At 33.7% G+C, this 21420-nt stretch overlaps 1 protein-coding gene across 1 annotated transcript; it reads left to right on the forward strand.

Moving 5' to 3' along the window:
• The first annotated feature begins 11608 nt into the window (after positions 1–11608).
• On the forward strand, positions 11609–20278 carry LOC126777533 (chymotrypsin-like elastase family member 2A). Its single transcript, XM_050500581.1, has 8 exons — positions 11609–11715; positions 11948–12239; positions 13091–13264; positions 13441–13654; positions 15910–16019; positions 16545–16712; positions 18228–18369; positions 19935–20278. Exons 2-8 carry the CDS (start codon positions 11952–11954, stop codon positions 20165–20167), a joined length of 1329 nt encoding a protein of 442 aa, XP_050356538.1. The 5' UTR covers positions 11609–11715; positions 11948–11951; the 3' UTR covers positions 20168–20278.
• Positions 20279–21420: the final 1142 nt, after the last annotated feature.

Raw genomic sequence — 21420 nt, forward strand, 5'->3', positions numbered from 1 at the left:
GAACCGGCAAGAAACTTAATATTAACTTTTCTGCCATTTTAATTACAAAGCCAATTAAATACAATTAAATTTATACATATCCTGCTTAGAAATCAACAAATACGATCAAAAACGAACTCCACGCTCTTTTTATTAATTATAAAATCTGAGTAATATACCTTATATATGTTTTACGGCATAATTTATATATATTAAATGCGTTTCAAATACGCCCGAGACACAAAAGAAAGTACTCAAATAACAGCTTGTGAATGTCCCATAGGAAAAGGCCACCTCTCCATTTTAGGAGAAGATCAGCTTATCCCACCACACTGCTCTAATGCGTGTGTATCCAACACACGTGACAGATTATTTCGACACGAGCAGGTTCTTCACAGCCGAGCACGAGATGAATTGTAAATGAACATTCAGCGATTCTTACCTTAGGGTTTGAACTCGAAATCTTCGTTTTGGTTTCACTAGGCTTTCGTAACGACATATCCAACACTTGAACTTATTGGTAAAGCGTCAATTCAATACTTAACCTAGAAAAAAGAAACGCAAGATACAAAGCGTTTTAGTAGATTTATTTGTAGTGAAATATTTAAACCCCGACTTAACTTTGAGGTTGTTATAAGTTTACAGTATGATCGAGATGATTCTTAGCTGTAATTCATGAAGATCTCTTCAGGCGTTTGAATATCTCAAATCTTCAGCTCATTTCCTACTTGAGAAAAGGATCTTACCAACTTACACAGCTTTGATTAACTTGGATTTGCGGTCCCTCAATGCGACGACGCTTGTTTTAAAAAAGTAAAGTTAAAAGACTAACAAACAATTTATTTTTTAGAGGTTTTATTTTGTGTCGGGTATATAAATTTTATTATATTATTTATGTAAATGTCAGTAAGAACAAGTGAATCACAAATAGTAATGAATTTCAATTAAAACAACATACATTCTATATGTCTAAATTATATTTTAATTCTTAATTATTGTAAAAAAAATTATCTCTTCCAATTTCAAATATATGTGATATCAAGACATATATGTGATTCATTAATGTTTTTTTATATAGAATAGGAAGGTGGACGAGCATATAGGCCACCTGATAGTAAGTGGTCACCTATAGACATTGGAATTGTAAGAAATGTTACCCATCGCTTACATCACCAATGCGCCACAAACCTTGGGAACTAATATGTGCCTGTAATTACACTGGTTCACTTACTCTTCAAACTGGAACACAACAATACCAAGTACTGTTGTTTTGCGGTAGAATATCTGATGAGTTGGTGGTACCAACCCAGACGAGCTTGCACAAAGCTCTACCACCAGTAAATAGCTTAATAATGACAGAGTAAATAATATTTACTGTTAAGCTAATATTTATTGTGTAATGTGATAGTGCTGAGACTTCCTGTAATTAGTAGAAAATTTACCAAGTTTTTTAAAATGTAATATTTTTATTTCTTGTGATATTGTGTCCACTGTTGTTTACCTCACTTAAATAAATAAATCTACAATGTTTCTAACGGAATTAAATGCTTTCCCCCTTTAATTTACAAGTATATTGTCGTTAGTATCGAAGACTAAACCCTCACGACAAGACGTCACAAATGACGTTACAAATGCTCTCATTTTTTTAATTATTTTTAAATTTTTATTAATTTATGAAACAATATTATAAAGACGGTTATAATTAAAACAACTTGATAATTTTCGAATTAAATCAAAATTATTTCGTAATGACCTAATTTATGTCACGATGAAGTTGATTTCAAAATATGACTTAATGATCAAGTTGATGTTAAAATTGCTTTATCAAACACTAATTTATCTCTTTCTATCACTATTGATTTTACATTCGTAAGAAGAAGACACAGCATTGTTGAATTAATCAATCTCTAAATAATATTTGTAAGTATGTATGTAACTAAATCTAAGTTAAAATGAATAAATCAATTATGTAAATAAAAAAATTAAAGTAAATTACCGTTACAAAATAGTTATCGTGACGACGAACACGATAGAGACAGCAATCTTGAGAATATTAATAATTACTAGTACTAATAAATTACATTTATGTGTCATTGCTGAGAAAATCTTATTATACAGACTATTAAAAATTTATATAATGCATTCTACGTTTATTCAATAAATTATTACAAGTAATTCTAAATCACGCTATCAAAGTTTTCACGATGCGCTCTATAAATACAACTCCTCGTAGCTTCCACATTGGGAGGACCGCTTCTACATAGAAAGCCGGTTTACATTAGCGCCGGTATAGTAAGAGCCTTTCGTGTCAACTGTCGATTGGTTATCATAAATTGAGTGAAATCTCTGCTTACAATAACTATTAATTGAATGACAAACAAACGAAAATAACTTGTGTAAATATTGAAAAGCAGATAAAACGTACAATGCGAAGATGGAGGAAACAGATATTCAACTACCTTAGATCATTCCACTACTGATGTAGAAACTTTGTCTACCCTTTTTTGTTAAATATTACTGTTTTGTTAAGGATCAGACATTTAATTATATATATATATATATATATATATATATATATATATATATATATATATTTATATAAGAAGTATTTACGTAAAGCTCTTAAGCACGTACTAAACAAAATTAATAATAGAAACATTATATACGGCACTTTTTAACTAGCTTTTTAATATTTTTATAATTTGTTTTGTTTCATAAATATACTTCATAGATTATTATTTATTAATTATAAATACATAGCGTAACTTTTACTTTGGCTTTGTTCATATCCATCTGGGTTGATTCCGGTTGGAAGGAGAAGTGAGCCAGCGAAACTACAAGCACGAGGGACATAACATCTCACTTCCCAAGGTTGGTGGCGCATTGGAAAAAATAGAGGTCTTACTTTCAATTCAACATCATTGATCTTATTATTCTTCGGGCGCACACACACATGTACACCAACACACATACACACATTCACGTTCAACACAAATTCAACCACATCCATAACATAGAAGCCGTTTTCCCCGAGGAGTAAGCGATACCACGGATAGGTTTACACAAAGCTTCAGATAACGATGTAACAAGGATTTTAGTACATTTTCTTATCATAATGAGAGGAAGTCCACGTCGCCTTAAGAAACTCGACCCATATTGTGGATATAAAACATCACCATCTTTACTAATATTATAAATACGAAAGTAACTCAACAATGAAGCGATTTTGATAATATTTTTCATGAAGCAAACTTGAACCGCAATGACGGACAAAAGATTTTTTTTATCTAATGCCCGCAGCTTTCCCCACAACGCGCGGGCGAGTAGTGTTATTTCCTTTGAATATTATTCGTAGTATTTACATTTTGCGGGCTAATTATTTATACTAGTGTGTGCATGGTGATCGGAATTCAACCATGATCATTATTTAAAGGATATATATATATGTATTTCAATGTTTCGAACCAAAAATTAAAAACGAATTTATTAAGATAAACAGACGAGAAAATATACGGCACTGTTTTGTCTTTGTCTAGTTATAATTTAAAAAAAAATAGTCAGCCCATATAAAGTTAGTAACAATATGTCTATATACAAACTATTTTAGTAATTTATATAAATATATAACCACTTTACTAGCTATTCGATAGAACTTGCCTGGCGATCGGATGAACGGATGAAAATGATATAGAATTTGATTTCGTCATCCACTGGCAAGTTACAGTAAATTGGTGGGAAGGGTACTTGACTTAATCAGATTTTATTAAACTATGTATATTGGATAAGGAGTAAACAATACATTTCTGGCCGGATCTTTTTTGCTAGCCTTACATTTAATTTAACTGTAACATTACAATTCAAAGGTAATACGAGCTGAAATGAGAAATATATTAATATTATATATATCATGAAATGTAAGTGGTAGCTCACTTGCAGCCACAAGGGATTCAACAACTTGTAAGTTGTGGTCTATCTCAAGGTCCCCAGTGTATCAATATCGTAGTACACTTTGTGTGCCGAATCGTCTAACAATCGCAATTTAAATGAATTTGCAATAGAATTAACAAACCATTCGGATAATTCGATATTTCCAAGGTCCTCCTGGACGATTTCGATCAATTAGGATTTCAGCAAAGACGGCCAAACTCAAGGGAGACTAAGCAAATGCAAAAGACATTATAGTGCATAATAGGTTACATTTTATTTTGAAAATATTTAGTTCCTCACGAAATTATAATAATTTAATCCGATGTATCGATTGTTTTCCTATAACAGTAATTATTGGCGTAAAAAAATTAAATGTTTGTTTTAAAAAACCCGGACAAAATAGAGGCGGGTCCATACTATATTTATACAAAATGTGGGGTTTATATAATTAGCACACTCCACTAACGGCGACCAATCTCAAGAGAGGTTAGCCAACTGCACAGGATATATTATAGTGTGTGCGGAAACACAGGTACATTATCTATTCCCTAACTTTCATAATCCGATGGAACGGCAATCCGAAATGACAGGAAAGAGTTCAGGCGCAGGACCAACGGCTTTTCTTGCTTTCCGAGTACCGAGTACCGAGTAGAGTTGGAAGGGTTTCCATCTATTGAGCATTTTTGATTTTTTATTAGCCCGACCTGGGATTTGAACCCTGGATCTCCAATCAGCGGTCTTACCTTTAGCTACTAGATCAACGAGACAGAAAAAAAAATAGTGTAATATTTCCTCAACAGTTCAACTTATATTTCCTTTAAAACTTCACCCTGCGAAGTTAACTCGTAATTTTCATCCAACACCTCAAAGAACAACGCAATTGAATGGAAAATTTCACAGGGAAGATATTTCACGATGCAATTCACACGAGCACGAACGGGAGACGAAACAAGCATATAAAAATATTAAGAAATATTCGAGTATGACTTTATTTAAATTCGTTGAAGAACATCCGTTTATATGTAATGCTTATTAAATTGAAATATTAAAGGCGTATATTTATATATATTGGAAGTGGAAGGACTTTTTGCAAGGCCGTCTGAGTAGATACCAGCCATTAATCGGATATTCTGATGCCAAACAGCTATAAGTATTATTGTGATCCGGTTTGAAGGATGAGCGAGCCAGTGTAATTAAAGGCATACGACATATCATCTTAGTTGTGTTGCGTAGTTGCGTATTTTCAATGTAAGGTATCGTTAAAATTTCTTACAGCACCCTATGTCTGATGACATAGGCGCTGTGTGGCCCATTTGCTCGTCCCCGCCCTATTTATTAAAAAAGAAGTTGAGGAAAAAGTGATAGTCTAAACTCGCCGAAGAATCGACAAACTTATACCATAACTCTAAGCTTATCTGTGTGCTTCTAACTCTGTTACTTATGTAACGTTTGGATGAAACATTTCTGTTGAAGACTGTTATGTACTGAAATTATTCTGATGCTATTTTTTTGCGTCATGATCTCATGGGACAGATCTTAGATATATAGTTCTCTCTTGCACGTCATTAGTTTCATTAGTGCAAAATCCTAACTAATTAATTATAAAGAGTTATTTTGTTCATTTATTTGTTTGTTACTCTTTCAAGTCTTAACTACTCAACCGATCATCATGAAATTTTGCTTACACGTTGTTAGAAAATGAAAGGTTACCTAACACCTAATTGACCCCCATTCCTTCGCTAACACGTTCGCAGTCCTGGGCAGAAACAAATAAAGAATATTTGTATTGTATACCTCAAAACCTTGGCCTCAAAAGTATGTCACCAGCTTTACTCCGATTGCTTACTATTCAGCCACACCAGTACCGGATAATATGTTTAATGATCTGTCCCATTTAAAACCGAATTAAAAACGAGCAACGAGTAATTTGAGTTTGCAATTTCGTGGAATATTTTCTGGTGTTTAAAACCGTCCAATGGGTAGTAAAAGTTTTAATTGCAGTTCAAATTGATGTCTAGGTGCGGTAGAGTTGTTTCGAAAATTCACGTGACATTGTTATGTCTTACCTTGTAATTGATAAGATAATACGAGAAGCGTCATGGAGGAGGTAATTGTCGAAATAAATGGTTATTGAAATAAAACCATTTTTAAGTAAAATAAATTAAAACTGGGTGTAAGTCACTGACGGCGAAGTTCCACGGTAATATGATATATATACATACACACACACACACAGATGGTTAAAGAAGAAGTGTTACAGCGTAAGAGAACATCATGTCGTCTGCCATCACACCATATGAGACCGAGTGAGTATTACCTCGAAAGTGTGCCAATAGATGTTCACAGCAAAACAATTCATAAGGAATAGTTTATTAACGAACAATAAACTTCTAATATACAGTTGTATTGTATTAATTTTTAATTTCTTGTTCTTCTTAAAGATGCATCTGTCTCAGTCAAGGATATAACTATTGAATTAATTAACAATAAAATTAATCAGTGTTAAATAGTAAGTTAGAATAAAAATTCGTATGTTTCTCTTGTAACGGTTTTTCAGAGATGAAGGCATAAGCGTGACATTTTATTTATTACGGAGCTCGGTTCTGCTCGGTTTTTTTTTTAAGATTAGAGTAATAATTTTAGAACGACGACGGTTAATTTATTAACGGAATCTTTCTAAGAAATAATTGTTTTATCTTTAATTCGGGGACTGATTACTATATTTTAAATTTCGAATTCCCGATAGTTTTTTTGATTTCGAAAACGGTTATTCATAATAGCCTGTGAATGTCCCACTGCTGGGCTTAAGGCCTCCTCTCCCTTTTTGGGGAGAAGGTTTGGAACTTATTCCACCACGCTGCTCCAGTGCGGATTGGTGGAATATACATGTGGCAGAATTTCAGTGAAATTGAACACACAGTTTCTCACGATGTTTTCCTTCACCGTTAAGCACGAGATGAATTATAATCTTAAATTAAGCGCATGAAAATTCAGTGGTGCTTGCCCGGGTTTGAACCCACGATCATCGGTTAAGATTCACGCGTTCTTACCACTGGGCCATCTCGGCTGTCGGTTATGTAAATGTATTTCTGAAAAATTCATATACAAAAAAATGTAAGGGCATTGACGATGTAAGGAGTGGTTAACATTTCTTAAAGCGCCAATTTTTGGAGGCCCAATTGCCCTTTCTATTTTATAAAAAAAATAGAATTTCACACAAACATAACCAAGACTATTATAATAACTAAGATTGTTCATAATCAGAAGGAAATATCTGGTTTTATTATGAGTGACTAGACCTTGGCAATACGCCTGGCGAATGTGAAGTTGAAGATATTTTATCTATCTATCTTTTCCTAACAAGTATAATCCTAGAACTTAATACTTCTAAGATGAAATTTATTGGAAGTAACATTTAATCCGTCCTCGAGTGTAGGAATTAAAAGTTTAAGCGAAGACTCTATAAATCAGAGGACAATTCCCTCAGTATCCTTGGTATTTAAACGACCAATAAAAGAATTTTACGATTCGTTTTCACAGAGGTGCACGTTTTACGTTAGACGTATTAATATAAAAATAGTTCAATTAAACAATCAGGTAATTGAATATCTAAATCTGTGATTGCATGCTGTCGTATAATTCTCTATATATTTTTTTATTAAACAAAAGATAATGTGTCCATTGATGTAAATAAAATTACATGTGAATTTCGCTAACGTACTATACTTGTAAAAAAATATTCAAATTCCTATTAAAAAAGAACAAGTACTTTTTTCAAAAAAAAAATATAGTCATTGTTACTTGGGATGATGAATTGGTTCTAACGATACCATATACAACCAAATCTGTTCAGATATTTGAAAGTTATGGTGAAAACGTTACAATCCATTTTAAGACAGACGCTTAAAAATATAATTAGCTCACAATGCGTATTTATTAGTGCTTAGTTCTCAAACTATAAATTAGCAGGTTTTTAAAATGATTAATAGCAATAAAATTCAATTCAAAGTAATGTAATCCAATTTCATATTTTATTTTTCGATGCTTTTTCTAGAACGTGTTCTTGATAGAAGTGACGCCTCAGTTTATTAGACTTAATTTTTGCAGTCTTAAATCAAACCCCGCTGGTTCTAGGATTCCAACTTCAGTAGTTAGTGGATATAAGACTTGAATTTCAACGTATTTGCTTTTACAATACCAGACTTTTTAGGTCTGTTTAATTGTTTTTTGTAGACTAGACTACAACATTAACAGCCTGTGAATGTCCCACTAAAGCCTTCTCTTCTTTTTGAGGAGAAGGTTTGGAGCTTATTACACCATGCTGCTCCAATGCGGGTTAGTGGAATACATATGTCACAGAATTTCGGTGAAATTCTACACATGCAGAATCAGGATGTTTTCTTACACCGTCAAGCACGAGATGAATTATAAATACAAAATTAAGCACATGAAAATTCAGTGGTGCTTGCCCGGGTTTGAACCCATGATCATCGGTTAAGATTTACGTGTTCTTACCACGGGGCCATCTCGGCTCTCGGTTATTCATTATATTCAAAATTAAAATAGGCAACGCATTTTTTTGCAATACAAAAACTTAATATATATATTGGATTAATTATATTTTCTTGGTTGGTTGGTATTGGTCTTGGTTGAACTCAAGATTCACGCGTTCTAGGCCACTAGGCCATCTCAGCTTAGACTAGACTTTAATATTATATAATTAGTTGATATTCATACATAATAAATAGTAATTTAATTGTATTTACTTAACATAACTGCATTATTTATATAATTAGAGTAAATATTGAGTTACTTACCGGTTCACGCCATTTCTACATTCCAAACCGGTGGTATCTTAAAATTTCATTTCGTATTGCGGAAACTGCGATCCTAAAATGAAGTGAATGAGAATGAAGAATGTTGTAATTTTGATAAAAATCATTCCAATTGTTCCAGCGTGATCTAATAATAAACGTTCAAACAAACATACAAACATATTTATTTATATTATTAGTATTAAGATATTGATGTTTACTTGGTGGTAGGGCTTTGTGCGAGCCTGCTGGCTATCTCATGAGTGGGTACCTAACCCACTCATGAGATATTCTAACACCAAACATCAATATTTAGTATTATTGTCTTACTGTTTGAAGGGTGAGTGAGCCAAAATAACTGCAGGAACAAAGGACATACCAACAAGTGGATAATTTTTCCGTGTACCTACCTAATACAATAAAAAAAGCTACAACTTAAAGTAATATAACAATCTTTTCTATAACAGAGTGTTGACAGTTTTCAAGATGTAAATGGATGGCGTCCAGATGCGCATCGGAAACTTCATCGCGCAACTTACGTACTTCCTCATACTGAAACGAAAATGTTATTGGAATTTCAAACGAAAGCCATTACTGACATTATAAAATAAATAAAATAATATGGCCGTCTCGTCTCGTTCGGCTGGTGTGAAATATCGAATTTATAGTTGAAAACGTATAATGCATTAAAATAAATGAAAACGAATGTAGATATAAGGTAGAATAAAAAATGGTGTGAATGCCATGGTACTTACGAAAATTGATGAGTAAATATGTTAAACATGTAAACCGTGCACCATTCTCACGCACACATTAACGAACTTACAATAATAAATCTGACGCTGACGTCATCTGACGTTCGAAATCTTACGCTTAGTTGTCTGACGCTCGAAGTCTCAAGTCCCTAGCGTGTATCACATCAATAGACACACACACACACATACACACACACACACACATATATATATATTTCTTTGCCGCTATTGCTTACGAGTCGTTCCATGGCACACCATGTTTCAAATCAAGATAAAATTTAATTATTTCAGTCCTTGAGCCCTTTTGGTGCTGGCCTAATCTAATAAAACATTAGTATTGCTATTCTTTAAGAACTTTTTCGTATCTCACTCTTGAAATGTTGTCAACCGACTCATGATTTAATATTTTAATGCGTGTTTTCTAGAAATATTATAATTATTATGGTCGACAATTAACGGATGTTGTTTTATATGACATATGTCTTATTGCGTTATATTGTTGCTATTATTAATGTCGTATTTACCATTTTAGCATAAATAATTTTTTTTAATGATTCAGCAAATATAAAAATGTTTTATATATTATAGTTTTATATATAATAATTTAATTAACAGAAACGAACAGCAATTAATTTATTGCTGGCTTTCCTCGGATCTACATTCCGAAATAGCTTTACATTAATTTTTTTTAAACCTATGAAATAATATACACTCGGTGGTAGGGCTTTGTGAAAACGGTTGAAGGGTGAGTGTGGCAGCTTAACCAAGGTTGGTAACGCATTGGCGATGTAAGTGTGAATATTTCTTTCAAAGCCAATTTCTATGAGCGTTGGTGACCGCTTACCATTTGCAACAAACAAAAGAGTAGAAGTACATAGTTTGATATTGATTTTATTATTTAAATGAAACTAATTATAATAAACAGTTATTAATAATTAATATACTTAATAATTATATTACTGTATCATTATCCTATATATAATAATGAATACATAAGTTATTTTATTTACATACACAAGTCACGTATGTAACTAAACATGATTTGATAAGGAAGGGAAGAATAAATTAAAAAATATGTATGTTACCCGCAAAACAATGTTATCAAAGCTATTTATAATTATATACATACAATAAAGGTCGAATTAAAACCGGTCGTCTGTCGATTATAGCCTCGAATAGCACGGTATAGCTCAACTCCAATTTCTGTAGCTTTAAGTATCTTATATATTTTCTCATATAAATGAGAAGAAATTAATTACATTTAGTTAATATACTCGAGTATTTTCTAGTTTTCGCCCACCGCTTCAGTCGCGTTTACAGACCAGGATCTGCCTCTCCACGCTCCTCGCGGGTCACGCCTCCAATGTATGCTGAGCGGTGTCCCGGTCCGCGCCACAGTGGTGGCATATCGTCGTGGCTCTGTGTCCGATCTTACACAAGTATTCTCCAACCGTGACCGGTCATTACCTGCGTAAGTTGGAGGCTGTCTTATTCAGGCTTCGAATGCTGGTATGATCGCTCCGACGACGCGTTAGCGAGCGTTCATTTTCTCGCAGAGACGGTCGCGCCACGTCACTAGAGCCCTCCGTCATTTGTGGCCACTTGACCAACGCGGCAATCAGTAAATTAGTCATTATTTTATGTGCTTGATGTGGTCTCCTACAGCACACATATTTTAAAACACTATTCCACGATGGAATGTACTCGTAAGTGTGTATCCTTTGTTGGAGATCCTTAATTAATAAATAAAAAAATAAATTGAATGGAAAACAAGTCGTTAAATTTTATTTATTTTTATTATTTCAATAGATAGGCAGACTGGCAAATGGGCCACCTGATGGTTAGCAGTCACCAATGCCAATAGAAATTGGCAGTGTAAGAAATGTTGACCATACATTATACCGCCAATGCGGTATGTTAAATACCTTGTGCTTTACTATTCTTGATAGAATCTACATTACGGACCGATAATACGATTCACAAATGTTTGTACATTTTAATTTTCATTCTTTGCTTACCCAGAGCGTGATTTGACACTATGATTCCCATGCTATATTTGCTCTGATCAGTGGACAGTTAACCTAATGATCATTGGAATTACCAGTTTTAATATAAACAATCGATTTACAAAGTCACAATGACAGTTATTTAAAGTAAATCATCGCATCTTAAAAGTTTATTTAAAAAGAGCTTTTGTATAAAAATTGTTAATTATTTTTTGAAATTTTTGGTGTAATTGGGTAAGTTTTTAAACAAGTATTTCTAGGTATTTTTTAATATAAAAAACCCTTTCTTATATGTAAAGTGATTGAAAGAAAAAAGTTAAAAAACGCCGCCGTCAAAATTGACCTTTAAAATTTAACTCTCATTGCGCCTAAAATAGTTTTATTTGAAGTTTGCTGTTTTATAAAAAAAATGCTTTTGTGGATGTTGGTTTTTTGTTTAATATTATGTTTTGTGAATCTCTGATAGGACAATGAAATCCCCAGCCCTATACGTGATAATGAAGCAAGCAATATTGATTCTTCTGTTCTATACAATAAGGGTTAAAAGTGAGACACCTCATTGGGCGCCTATAGGTAATCCCATGATAACCAACTTTCCTTGCGAGCAGACAAGAGATATAGTCACGTGGTACGATCCAAGTCTACCACCTAGGGAGAAAAATAGATACTACGTCTATATTCGTAAAGTTTTTCCAGAGAACAGCACATTGAGACTATTATTCGATAGAGACGTTACAATAACGTTTAACGTTAGAACGGTGAGTTATATTATTTTATTCGTAATCGAAAGGAGTCCCTATCACCAAGTGACTTGCAAAATGGCTTTTGCAAGTCACTTAGTGGTAGGGACCCCATCTGGGTAGGTATCATTTGATTATAAGAGTAAAATTTGGTTAGTTAGTTAAACAGGTTTCTCTAGGCAATCGTGCTACATCTTAGACCGTGTCGATCCTTAACACCAGGCAAGTTAACGGTCAAACGCTGGCCTATTAATTGTAAAAAAAAAGTAAGTCGAAAATGGCCGGAAATCGTCACCATAACGTCATCACTCTTAATAGTAAATAGTGAACAATGTGCCACCAATCTTAGAAACTAGGATGTAATATCTACGTAGGTACCTACGTAGGTACCTAATCAGACGGGCTTCTACTAAGCAAGCACGTAAAGCCGTTGGTCCTGCGCCTGAACTCTTTCTAGCCGGGTTGGATTGCCTTCCAATCGGATTATGAAAGTTAGGGAATAGAGAGTGCACCTGTGTTTGCGCTTGTGCACTATATGTCCTACGCAGGCTAATCTTTCTTAAGATTGGCCGCCGTGGCCGAAATCGGTCTGGAGAACCAAGTAAAAGTATAGAATAGTAGAGATCAGTAAGTAGGCATATTCTAAACAAACGCGCTTTATCTCAGAACTCATCATAACTTTTCACTAGACATAATTTTCAAGTGTAGACAAACCTCTATTGAAGTCGAAAAGACTTGTAATTTGCGCTTGGATCTTCATTCATATTCGAGCTTAGTCAAGTTGCCTAAATTGCAATACGACAACTAATAATTATTATTTTTTTATAAACTGTGTTAAATTTAAGGCAAATCATATATTAATATTTCAGGAAGAGAAAACATTTGTAAGGTCTCATTTAGAGAAAGGCTTTAACTTTTTATTACTATTCTTCAAAGAGATGCATGGCTTCGGATTTATAGTAAAAGGAGTTGTACCGGGATTTATCCCATATTTCGCAAGTATAACCATGAATGATGAAGAACTATGCGACCGACCATTCGTGGTAAAGTATATAACATCTATACTAATATTATAATCCTGATATAGGATCGTAGTTGGTCGAAATACATGATTTATAATATTTTTTATTACTATTGAAATAAATGTTTCATCAATGATCAACGTTCCAGAACCTGGATCTCATCGTGCTAAGTTGTTGCAAGTCTTTATAATTTACAGGGTTATCTCGGAGGTTACGTAGCTGACACATTAAATAGCGGACCACAAAAGAATTGCGGTGTACCTAAGAAAAAACTTAAAAATGTACTCACCCGCAGAGGTGTCGTGACGCCAGGCGATTGGCCTTGGCACGCAGCTATATATAGATATGATGAAACCTTATCAAAATACATCTGTGGTGGAACATTGATTTCTAAAACATTCGTGTTAACAGGTAAGAATATAGTTGTCCAGTGAAATGCTGAAGCTCTGGTCTCCAGATATAGCATCATCATGCACAGTATTCACGTACAAAAACGGCCGTCATAAGTATGAAATGATTGCGAAATAGCGTATAGCTGTTCGGCGTTACGATGTCTAATAACGCTTTCTAGGCTACGCCATCTTGTTTTTGCCTTATACAAAGTTTTATTATACGACGCTATTTATATATAGCAGCCATTTAAAAAACAGTTCCATTTTATTATATACAACTTTACAGTTATCGCTTACTACAACGTGTATCTGAAATTCATTAGTCTTTATTTTAAACCTTTTTAAATTATAGATATTAATAGAGATTGAACATAGTAAATATCAGGTCCTTATATATGAAATTGGCGTTTTGTACGGAAATAATATAAAGTTTTTTTTTTTTTGTAAAATATATTTAATTAATCAAAGTATGTACCGTTGTTATCTATGCACTTTTTCCATCTCATAGGTAGTTCATTGATCCCTTTACTAAAAACACCATGTGGGCGAGAATCAATAAATTCTTTGAAGGCGGTTTGGACGGCCGCATCGGAGTTGATTTTTTTTCCTTGTAAGAAGTTGTCCGAATTCCGGAAAAAATTGTAATCTATTCAGGCAAAGTCCTCCCCGGACCTTGCTCCAATAGATTACCATTTTTTACGTACGGTGGATGTCGCAGACATTCCAATTGTAGCTCATCTAACTTAGTGGTCGTTTGTTGTACAGTGTGTAGTCTTGCGTTGTCGTGAAGCAGCAGTGGCTTAGAGCGATTGACCAATCTCGGTTATTTAGCAGCTAGTTTTTCCTTCACGGTTTGCAGTTGCTGACAATAAATATCTGCCGTTTGCCAGATTTTAGAAAGCTGTAGTGAACGACACCGGCGCTAGTCCACCAAACACTCAAAAGTAACTTTTTCTGAGTCAATTTTCGTTTAGGGCAGGATTTGGTTGCGTCTCCAGGGTTCAGCCATTGCGACGAGCGCTTCCGATTATCATACAGTATCCACTTTTCATCACAAGTAATGATTCGATTTAAAATCCCTTCATTATTATGTCGGTTGAGCAAAGACACAACGGTCGACGCGTGTTTGCAAGTTCGATTCACTCAATTCATGAGGTACCCATCGTTCAAATTTTTTTACTTTCCCGATTTGCTTCAAGTGGATTAATACAGCTTTACCACTTACCCTGAAGCCTGCTATCTCTGAAGTGCTTTGTGATGGATCCGCTTCCACAATAGCCTTTAATTCTTCATTTTCCACTTTGGTCTCCGGCCGTCCACGGGGTTGGTTCTGAAGGTCGAAATTCCCAGAACGACAAAACGCTAATTTCATATTTAAGGACTTAATATTACAATTTGGCTTGTACAATTTAATTTAATTTCAATCAGATGAGTACTCCTCGCTAGGTTATAATAAAATCTGTATTAAGGAGTAACAGTCCCGTTTCTTTTTTTGTGTGTCACAAACCTATTACGTGCTATATTTTTTCTCTTAAAAACTTCCTATAACAATATTAGATTCTATAGTTTAATATCAACAATAATATATTTGTGTTTGTTTATTGAGCAGTGTGTGGTCTTACGTTGTCGTGAAGCAGGAGTGGCCTAGAGCGATTGACCAATGTCGGTTATTTAGCAGCTAGTTCTTCCTTATAGCCTATTCCAACCAAGAGAATTAAGATAAATAAACAATTTATTTTCCTTATGGATTCGCAAAAAAACGAAGTTGTTATCGGAACTTTGGAAATAAAATAAAAGTGGATATAGGTAGTTCAACTGAACAATTATGTTTTATTTATCAATATATCAAAGCACATGAAATACAATAAAAGGTTTGTTTATCTTTACCAAGATCGGAACATATATACTGCTATACTTTCATTATTAAGTTATTATCGACTTTGCAGTGTCAGAAACAATGTTTCAAGAGATAATTTACAAGGTATTGTCTAGATCGGATAGAACACAGAAACAACAGTGTTACAAAAGTCAGTCTAATAATCAAAAGTTTTCAATATACACTACCTGACACTTCTTTTATGAGTATCAAAATGTACCAACGGTTCAGAAAAAAATATAACAGGCATATAAAAAAACTTATCAAATAAAAACCAAAATTTATAAATAATTCTTAATTTATTTTTTATAATTGTGACCTATAATATTTTCACGAAATCGCAATTGCGTTCATTAAGGTTTTTTTTTCTTTACATTAAAAAATAAATCTTTTGTCAGCCGCACATTGTGCATCATTAAGAGGGATTCCACTTTCGCCTGAAGTTTTGACCGTGCACCTTGGAAAATTCAATTTGAAGCGTCGAAATATTGGAACACAAAAAAAAGAGGTTAGTTATGTGAAATTTTATTTAATTTTAGCAATCTAAAAAAGCTTTATTAAATAATAATAGACAGTCCCGACTTCGTACGGGTAAAATTCATCTCTCTCATTTCCCTCGAAATTAATCATCATAGAAGTCAGTATCACAATCGTCATGATCATACTTGGTGGTAGGGCTTTATGTAAGCTCGTCTGTGTAAGTACCATCCTCTCATCACTTATTCTACTGCTGAGTATTGCTACTAGGTTTTGTTGACTACCGGTTTGAAGGGTACAGGCGAGAATATAACTGTTTTTTTCCCAGGGTCAGTGGCATATGAATATCGTCCAGGACCAATGTATATAAGCGATGGTTACCACATCCCATCAAATGGTCCGAGCGCCACTCCAACTACCTATGTTAAAAATATCATCATCGTTATTTATTTTGGGGGGTAATCCTTTATTAATGAAAGACTAGACCAGACGTATTCCTTAGTGTCTATTAATTTCTTCAACTTATAAAGTGGAATTATATTTCGTTTATTTTCAGGTTAAAAAAATTATCATTCATGAAATGTTCGATTACAATCACTTATATAGTGACATAGCATTACTCACACTGAGCTCTGAAGCGAAATTCACAAGTTACGTGCAACCTGCCTGCCTTTGGTACAGTAAAGCTGAGGAAAAACTGCCAGACAATACAATTATTGGAACTGTGAGTCTTCTGTTGTTTTCATGATGATAACATCTAGTTTTGGTTATTAATAAAAAAATATATTATTTAAAAAAATGAAATGAACTTCATTTCATGTGACAATCCACCCTGTGACGTCACTTACGGACGGTAATATCAGGACTTGAAATTCCTTTATTTCAATTATATTGAAATAAAACAATAAATTTCAGGAGAGTTTATCATAGTGAGTACCAATTCTAGCAAAATTATCACTTTTTCCTGTCCAATAAGCATCATAATATAAGTTATATAAGCATAAGTTATAGCAGTAAGCAGTAACAGCCTGGCCTTTAGCTGCTGGGCTAAGGCCTCCTCTCCTTTTTTGAGGAGAAGGTTTTGGGGCTTATTCCACCACGCTGCTCCAATGCGGGTTGGTGAAATACACATAATACATACACACAGGTTTCCTCACGATGTTTTCCTTCACCATCAAGCACGAAATGAATTATAATCACAAATAAAACACATGAAAATTCAGCGGTGCTTCCCCGGGTTTGAACCCACGATCATCAGTTAAGATTCACTTACCATCCATCCAATTATATCATTCTGGTTGGGCCATCTCGTCAACAAGAAACAATCAGCTGTTCGTATAATATTGACATTGAAAGTCATGTGACAGTAAGGTACTATTTGATTATTTGTTGACGATCTTAACACGGCGATAAAAAAAAAACATGTCACATGCAAGTTATAATCCACAAGCCTTACCCGATGCAAAACTTAAATAATTATCAATTTCTCATGAAGTTATAGATAGAATTTAAAAAAATCCCTGATTTATTAGTCTTGATCCTTAATCTTCTTAAGTTAATTGTATTTAGTACAAGCGCATCGCCGGCAACTCCGCCTGGGTCATAGTCGAAAATCCAGTTAAACGGGATCAAAATATGTTTATTATATCATGTCGTATTATAATAATAATAATATCCTGGGACATTATTCACACACGACTATCTGATCCCAAACTGAGCAGAGCTTGTACTATGAAAACCAGACAACTGATATACTACATATACTACTTTTCTTTTGTAAATACATACTTATATAGATAATTACACCCAGACTCAGGAGAAACAGACATGTTCATGCACACAAATGTCTGTCCTGGGTGGGAATCGATCCCACGATCTTCGACGTGAAAGGCAAGTATCTACCAACCACGTCAACCGGCTCAAATATTAGAAAATTAAGTTTTCAATGACAATTAACAAAGAACTGGCTAAGAGACTCTAGCATATCAATATAAAAAATATAGCATATTAATATGTATTTACAAAAGAAATGTAGTATATCAGTTGTTTGGTTTCTATAACACAAGCACTGCTTAATTTAGGTAGATGGCCGTGTGTGAATAATGTCCCAGGATATTAATATAGGATATTATTATAATGTGTAAGATTTTATGGGTGAGCCAAGTGGACCAGTGAATAGAACATATAATATACATTTAAAGGCTGTCATTTTTTCTATATTTTTTTAAATTGTTTCCAGGTTGTTGGATGGGGACTAAATGGTAATCGGCTGAAGAAGGTAGAAATGCCAATGGTTTCGGAAACGACATGCGCTTTGAGCGATACGATCAACACCGAACTTATATACGGTGATCCGAAATTTTGCGCAGGATTTCTCAATGGTAAAATGTTTAATTCAATATTAATATTGTATATATCATACATATCGGGCATAAGAATCTTTATTTTTTTCTAAAATAACATTATATTAAACGTTCAATTAACAGACTTTTGACGTTTAAATTAAGATATAAAAAAAACAAAATATAAGAAAATAGCTTAAAACATATCCATGTATATATTTTATATAAACTTATGTATATAATAACATATATTTATTATGTACGTTTAATATATCTGTTGCTATTTTTTTCTTATTCGTACTAAAAAAATTAATATAGTATCATTTACACCGTATAAATCTATCCTCTAAAAGTTATGACGGTTAATTAGAATTTAATTAGATGGAGCTTTTTAAATTATGTCATTATGAGTTATCCGTATTCGTAACAGTCTGTGAACGTCCCACAGCTGGGCTGAGGCCTCCTCTACCTTTTTGAAAAGAAAGTTTGGAGCTTATTCCACCACGCTGCTCCAATGCGGTTGGTGGAATACACATGTGGCAGAATTTCAGTGAAATTAGACACGAGATGAATTATAATCACAAATTAAGCACATGAAAATTAAGTGGTGCTTGCCCGTGTTTGAACCCACGATCATCGGTTAAGATTCACGCGTTCTTATCTGGGCAATCTCGGCATTTTATTATGAGTTAACATAATAATAATTATAAAATTGTCTGCCTCGTTGGTCTAGCGGCTGGCTATGGCTACAGATCTTGAGGGCCTGGATCTCAGTCCGGTTGTATTAAATCGCCTTCATATTGGATTATGAGAGTGAAGAATAGTGAATGCACCTGTGTTTACTCACACATATATTGTGCAGTTATCCGTTAATAATGGCCATCGAAATCAATTATGAAATTAATTGTCAATCAGTCAATTAAAAATAGACGCTATTTTCATTTAAGGACTTAACGACGCTGATAGATTTGATGCTCAATGTTAAGCTACCTGCTGAATGCTTTTTGATAGAGCCATTTAAGCTTATATAATTTATATAGCTAAGTATTTACAAAGGTAAATTAGCACCTTTAGTGTACGGTAGCTAAAAATATTGTATTTTTATCTAGAATGGTCACCGGAAATTGTAAATGTCGAACTTCATGTTTTGGTTTTAAACGGTAACGATCAAAATTATAGGGATAAATTTGGGACTTTTTCTATGTGGATGGAATGGTAACAAAAGATAGTTATGTAAGCTTTTTGAAGAACGGTCAAACAAAATAGTGGCAATTCATTCAATGGAAACGCACTTGACTATAAAGAAACAAAACACGAATGAAAAAAACTTGAGTTATAACAAAAACTGTTTTAAATTTTATTTGTTTGAGTGCATTAAAAATAAAGTTATGCGTCTCACAAATATAATCACTAAAATTCTGTGAAATCAAATCAAGTACTATAAGCGAATTTTGTTGTAATTTTTATGAAGTAGTTAGGTAAATGGGCCATCTTATAAGTGGTCACCACCCATAAATATTGGCACAGCATTAATTATTCCTTACATTGCAATTTTCATGTTATATTAAAGAAAATAAATAAACTTCTTAATTTTTCGTAATCAGGATCTTCAACCTGCAATAGTGATAGTGGAAGCGCCTTCCAAGTCTTCGTGCCCGATACGGTTCAAGATTCGGAAACAAGCAGATCAGGTGCATGGTATGTCAGAGGTATCGTGTCACTAACTGCTTCCAAATTTAATACACCAGCGTGTGATCCAGATAAGTACGTTTTGTTCACCGATATCAACGGTTATAGACTTTGGATCGACGCGTATATTGATAATGAAGATTATTAAATGTTATGGATAAAAAAGTATTTGTAATAAATATCAATAATTGTATATATGCTAATGTGAATGTTATCGATTGTGGTCAAAATTTATTATTAAAAGTTAACAGTGCTATTTTATTCTTGTTTCATTCATATCATTTGGTCCACTGCTACATCCCACGTAAACATTAATAAACGTTTTCAACTATAAATGTTGTTTATGGATAAATTAAGTAATACTGTGTTTCCTTTCGAATGTCAAATCAATGATATATGTTTAGCATGACCTAATTCCACACGCAGTATCGGTTTTAGACAAATTAACTCGTTAACTGTGGACAGCATAAACATATATTGTATATAAAAGTTTAAAAAAGGTTTTTTTACTGGTGGTAGAACTTTGTGCAAGCTCGCCTGGGTAGGTACCACCCACTCATCAGATATTCTACCGCAAAACAGTAGTACTTGGTATTGTTGTGTTCCGGTTTGAAGGGTGAGTGTGCCAGTGTAATTACAGGTACAAGGGACATAACATCTTAGTTCCCAAGGTTGGTGGCGCATTGGTGATGTAAGCGATGGGTAACATTTCTTACAATGACAATGTCTATGGGCGTTTGGTGACCAATTACCATCAGGTGGCCCATATGATCGTCCGCCCTCCTATTCTATAAAAATATGACCAAATTCCACATGCAGTATCGGTTTCAGACAAATTGTCAACAGCATAAACATAAAAGTATATACATGCTTAAAATGGTTATTTTTTTAATTACATTCTTATATTAAGGCTTAAGTAGTATAGCTCTTGTTTTAGTTTGTATATGTTTGATTATTTTTATTCATATCTTCTCTGTACTTTAGTTTGCTTATAAAGAGAGTATTTTTTTCTTATATAATACTTACACACGACTTGATTATTACGAGGCTTCGCATAATAGTCTAAATGAAAAATTAGTAAATTATTCTTAAAAAATTAGGGATTTTCATACAAACTTGTACCCTAGGCGTTAAATTTTCAAAATTCGTTGTTTAGTGCTAACCTAATGTGTAAAAGAAACCCAGCCATAGCTGCTCGTTTTTTGGGCTGTACGTTGATGTCAGTCAATCAATGAGATAATTTTTTTTATACATAGAAACATATTGCCAAGATTTATTTCATAGCGTAAAAAATGTAACCGTACATAATAAATACGTTGTATGTAGTCGTATAACTCACGCACTATCAGGCTTTTTGCCATCTTCCCGGGTCCGGGGCGATGTGGGCGCGACATTGGAATG

Source organism: Nymphalis io, chromosome 23 (genome assembly GCF_905147045.1).
Source record: "Nymphalis io chromosome 23, ilAglIoxx1.1, whole genome shotgun sequence".
NCBI classification, from domain to species: domain Eukaryota; kingdom Metazoa; phylum Arthropoda; class Insecta; order Lepidoptera; family Nymphalidae; genus Nymphalis; species Nymphalis io.